The following is a 5677-nucleotide window of genomic DNA, read 5'->3' as shown; positions in this document are numbered from 1 at the left end:
AAGCCTGAGACTAAACTATAGTTTAGTGTCTGCTGCCACCTTGTGGTCATATTCTCACCTAGGCAGGATTTGCTCTTAAGGGTTAAATGCAGAAATACTGTGCAAATGATCCAGGTACTGAACTTTTTTAGCTTCATGCTTTAAAAGACTTCAACAGAAACTCAAGAAGAAATAAAATAGCCCTTTCGGTGACTACTGAGACAGCCAAACAGCAGCTGACCTCTTGGTTCGTGCCTCATAGGACAGCATTCGACTTCCTGAGGGGTGGAATAGAAAAGCTCAGACCCCAGAGCACCGTCCTCCTTATAGAACTCATATACGAATATCTAAATGTGATTAGCAATTATGCTGTGGCTTCTTTTATTCCTAATGTGCCTTCTCTGTGTAGTATTTCACACGTTACCAGGGAATTTCCCACACTTCTGTCACATGCATCATTGGAGGACTATGAAGTAAAACACGGCCAGTCCCACAAATGATTGTGCTAACACTTGAGAAAGAACGATGTTTCCTGTGTGTTTTGCTCCAAACAACCAAAAATTAAGCTGTGATCTCAGTCACTGGATGAATTTTAGAAGTTCTTTTCGCTCAAGCGCTAAAGAAACCCAAAGCACAGCTGAAAGTGACAGCGATGGAGCGCCCTCAGTTTTGTCAACCTGAACTCCTAAAGCTTGCCTGTGGGAAGACTGTCCAGTACCAAAGAGTCCAACAACCCAATAGGAAAACTGGCTCATTCAGAGGGAAGGTGATAGAGAGGTAGGCAACAAAGACTTACTTCCTTTCCATTGGTACCTTTTGTTTTTTGGTTTTTTGTTTGTTTGTTTGTTTTTCTTTTGTGTTTTGTTTTGTTTTTGTCTTTTGATTTTTGGTTTTTGTCTTTTGGTTTTGGGTTTTTTTTTTTTCATTAAACAAGATCCATTGTGAAAAGGTAGCATCTCCTTTAAACATTATAATTTAGAAATATAGACTGTAGGTGTTTTAGGGTGGACGGAGTGCTACATCAGATCAAGATGTGGAATGCTGTCGAAGTCATCTTTTGAAGTTATTAAAGTCTCAATTTTAACAGGCAGAAGGCTTTACTTTCCATCTGAGTTTAAGTTTTAATGTGTCATGTGAGATTAATGCCAGTATTAAGAAGATAATTTTTCAATATCAGTATTTTCATCTTCACATTCCACACCAATGAATACACAATTTTGAAAATGTATCGATGCTTTCTGTTCCCTGCTAAAGCAATGTTCACTGCTGAAATGTCTACTAATCCTATTTCACCACTGAACCCTCTTTAAGGAAACATCAAAATAGCCCTAGACTTGGTATTTCTTGTCAAAGGCAAAACTGTAAAGATAGACATACACTATTAGGAGCATGCCACATTTTAATTTTGTGTTATATAAGTCAGTGGTAGGTAAAGGATAGAAGACACAACATGGGTGTTCACTTGTTTCTGAGACTGGTTCTCTCCGTAATAGCTCAGACTGGCTTTGTGCTCCGTCCTCCTATGTTAGTCTCCTGAGTGCTGAGATTACAGATGTGTGCCACCGATGCCTGCTTAAAGCAAAGTATTCTTTTTTTTTTTTTTTAACCTGGTCAGTTACATGGAGGATATTCAGGATCCATGAGCACTCTGAAATGTGCCCCCACCCCACCCCAAACTCTTTTCCTTTTTCTTTTTCTTTTTTTTTCTTTCTTTTTTTTTTTTTTTTTTTTTAGATTTATGTATTTACTATATGTAAGTACACTGTAGCTGTCTCCAGAAGAGGGAGTCAGATCTCGTTATGGATGGTTGTGAGCCACCATGTGGTTGCTGGGATTTGAACTCCGGACCTTTGGAAGAGCAGTCGGGTGCGCTTACCTACTGAGCCATCTCACCAGCCCCCCTGAAATGTATTTCTGTTGTGTGTCAGAGTGGCCATGCACATATTTATGGCATCAAAAGTTATTAAAACACTGAAGTTACTAAGGGTCTCGGAGGGTCCACAGAAGGTTGATACTGACAAGTTACTTTGGGGCAAGGAAGGAAATGGAGTATCTTCTTCAGGGTACTTTATTGCTACCTACAAGAACCACATTGCAACATAGCCATGCAGAAATCTTAGGACTCAAAAGGTGTGAGTAGTGAATCCAGAAGGTGCTTATGTACATCTATTGCCTTGCTCCTAGATGGGAGGTGTCTAGCCCATGAGGCTGCCTCCCTTTCACCTCTAGAATATGTGTCCTCATTTGATCCTCAGGCTAATAATATCTGTCACCTACTGAAGGCTTCAATAGGATGTAACATAGAAACTATTTCATTTTTTTCAGATCTCTGCTAAGAGTATACCCATTTTCAAATGAAAAAAAACTAAATCTTGTAAAAAATAAATAAATAAATAACATGCCCAAGGTTGTACAGTCAGCAGGTGTGGTTTGGAATGAGACTGATGCCATCAGCCTGCAGTGACCACGTGCCCAGTGGGACCTCTTCCCTGGGGTGATTGTCTCTGAAGCTGATGCAGCAGTGTTTTCCTGGAAGATAACAACACTTTTATATTGGTACCTGAGATTCATTGGGTAGTATATGAAGTTCATCTTAATGGTCATTAATTTATTTTAATCCAAATCGGAAACATGTACCTCATATAAATATACTATGCATGCAATGTAGCAAGCACCAAGCTGGGATTTTGCACAGTAATCCTGTCATGCTATAGCTGGGATTTCACTTGGGAAGGGAAGGTTTATGTTCACACAGAAGCTTATGCCCTGTGCGTATAGTTTTGTTCATCATAGCCCCCAAATGGAAACAACTCGAATGTCCTTCGATGAGTGGATGAGCAAATACGGTGTGATATACCCATGTTGTGGCATACAACTCAGCAATGAGAAGAAAGGAAACAGTGGCTTCAGAGAACTATATTAGCAAAACTCACACATCCCAGGGCAGAGGGTAGGGCTTACTAGTATAACATCTTCTAGCATTCCAAGGCCTAGATTCCATCTCCAGCCACAAAAACAAAACAAAGCAAAACAAAACAAAACAAAACAGAAACAAACTAATGTTAGAAGCCTAAAATGCTATACACTGCATGTATTCATTTAGATGATATAAGCAGACAGCTTATATGTGTTCATGTGAGGTTGTGGAGTGTGCTGCTGTGTGCGCATATGTGTGCTAGGTATAGAAGCCAGAGGAGGACATCAGTTGTCTTCCTTTATGGCTCTCTGCCTTATTCGCCTAGGACAGGGTCCCTCATATCCTGGAACTTGCTGTTTATCTACTAGGTTGACTGCTCAGCCAGCCCTGATGACTTTTCTGTGTCCATGCCCCCATTAATAATTTCATGTGTGTTCTAGGGATCTGGACTTAGGTCCTCATGCCTTCCTAGCAAGTGTTTTACTGACTGAACCATGTCTCTGGCCATTTTTTTTATATCTTTAATGCATTTTGTTTGTTTGTTTGTTTGTTTGTTTGTTTGTTTGTTTGTTTAGATGGCGTAGAGCTGTGTCCACCAACTTAGCCAAGCAAAATGTGTTGGTCCTCAAAGAGGAATCATTGAATGAAAGCAACTTGGGATTTCATGAAAGCCAAAGCAACCCAAAGAGAAACCTGGTAAGGAGGATGAAGAGTGCTGTTGGGAAAATGCTGTCTTGCAAGTGTGGAAGCCAGTCAGCCAGTGCTGGCAGGGAGAGCTTTGTGGAGCAGAAGGAAGCCTCCCCCTCCAAAGCACCAGGCCTGTTGCCTAGACTTGTGAAGGAACTTCCGTCGCCCAGATTATTCACCAATCCAAGGATGAGGAAGCTCTCACAGAATGGTAACTGATGGCAATTTAATATTAAGAGGTCAAGAAAAAGGGTAAAGTGAGGATGGACTGTGGTTGGGATGCTGAATGTCCCCAAAGACCCATGTGTTGCCTTGTCCCTTAAGAGCAGGGGCTGATGGGATTTCTATAGTCACTAGAAGCATGCCCTAGCTTGGCATTATGGATCAACCCTTCCACCCCCCATTAACCCTCCTCCTCAACTTCTTGATCATAAAGTGGCCTTTGCTCCACTACACACTACCCACCACTGCTATTTGTCACACCTAACAGAGGCCAAAAGGCACTGGACCTGTTGGATCATGGACTGGAAAATCTAAGACCCGAACCAAAAGAACTGTTTCACTTTATAAGTTGATTATCTCGGGTATTTTGTTAGAGTGACAAAAGCTAACCTTCTCCACTATGCATAACAACTCTAAAGAAGCTTGTCTAAAATGCAAAATCTCTGGTTCCTCCTAGGTCTCCTGGGTAACAATCTATGTTCTATTCCTGAGCTTCCGTCAGTTAGCTCATATATGTACACAATTTGATATATGTATACAGTTTGAGAAATAGATTATATGGTCTTTAAGGTTTCTCTCAGTCTGGCTAATAAGTTGTCAACTCACTCTAAATTCACTTTTGTTTATTTGTTTTTTCCAGTCAAGGTTTCTCTGTGTAGCCCTGGCTATCCCAGAACTCACTCTGTAGTCTAGGCTGGTCTCAAACTCACAGATATCCGAGTGTGCCACCACCTCTCAACCTCTTTGCTCAGTTTAAATTTTAAATGTGTATGCACACATATGTATATATGGGGGCTTACATATACACATATATTAGAAAATCAAGCTCTAGTAAGATTCTTAGTTCTCTTCTAGAGGAGGTGTATCCTTCCTTCCATCCCAGCAGCAGAGGACATAGAGACAATTGGAGGAATGAAATTTATAGTTACCAAGACATAAAAGAGGCTCATTTTTTGTTTATAAAATTTTTAATTGTATGTGTATGAGTGTTTTGTTTTGTCTGCATGTATGCCTGTGTTCCACATGCTTGCTTGGTGCTCTGAAGAAGCCAGAAGAGGGTATCAGATCCCTTGGCATTTGAGCCACCATATGCATGTTGGGAATTGAATCCATGTTCTCTGAAAGATACCTGGCTCTCTTTACCGCCAAGACATCTCTCTAACCTATCATCTACATAAGTTTTTAAATCTATTTATTTATGTTTATTTTTTGACAGCTTCATGAATGTGTATAATGGCTTTGGGTGATTTTTTTACTCCATATCCTCTTTCACCATCATCCCTCTCCTGCAGAAACCCCTTCTCCACTTCCCACAAGCTCCTCTACACTCACCTCCTCTCTCTCTCTCTCTCTCTCTCTCTCTCTCTCTCTCTCTCTCTCTCTCTCTCTCTCTCTGTGTGTGTGTGTGTGTGTGTGTGTGTGTGTGTGTGTGTGTGTGTGTGTGATAGAGAGGGAGAGAGAGAGAGAGAGACCCACTGAGTTTAATTAGGTTAGTTTACATGAGCACGGTGGAAGTTTATTTGGATAGCTTATTTAGTGGCTATGCCTTTGAAGAAAATGACTCTCCGTGTCCTAGCAACCATTAACTACCAGTAATTCCTGGAGGCAGGGGTGTTATAAGTCTCTCCCCAACCTATAATGTAATGTTGGTGGGCTCAATCTTGAGCAAACAACTACATACTTTTGAATATTCTAATGTACCATGGAAGGGCCAAAATCTAACCTTAACTTTAGGTCTTCTGTAATGTAGTAAAGCTACTGTTTGGGGATCTGTGAGTTAATACAACAACATTAATGTTTTCATTGTCTTCTACAGTTGTTTTTCGCTTTTTGTTTGTTTCTTTGGTTTAGTTTGTTTTTTTGAGACAGGAT

The 5677-nt window shown here is 40.6% G+C and overlaps 1 protein-coding gene across 1 annotated transcript in view; it reads left to right on the top strand.

The window, feature by feature from the left end:
• The first annotated feature begins 631 nt into the window (after positions 1–631).
• Positions 632–5677, top strand: part of CUNH3orf49 (chromosome unknown C3orf49 homolog) — a 23788-nt gene continuing 18742 nt past the window's right edge. Inside the window, exons 1-2 of the mRNA XM_021182370.2 lie at positions 632–756; positions 3472–3794. Of these exons, the coding sequence (XP_021038029.2) occupies positions 632–756; positions 3472–3794 (448 nt within the window). The remainder of the gene's footprint in view (positions 757–3471; positions 3795–5677) is intronic.

The sequence above is a fragment of the Mus caroli genome, unplaced genomic scaffold (genome assembly GCF_978045245.1).
Source record: "Mus caroli unplaced genomic scaffold, Mus_caroli_1 scaffold_12, whole genome shotgun sequence".
NCBI classification, from domain to species: domain Eukaryota; kingdom Metazoa; phylum Chordata; class Mammalia; order Rodentia; family Muridae; genus Mus; species Mus caroli.
This window is presented reverse-complemented; position numbering and strand designations above follow the sequence as displayed.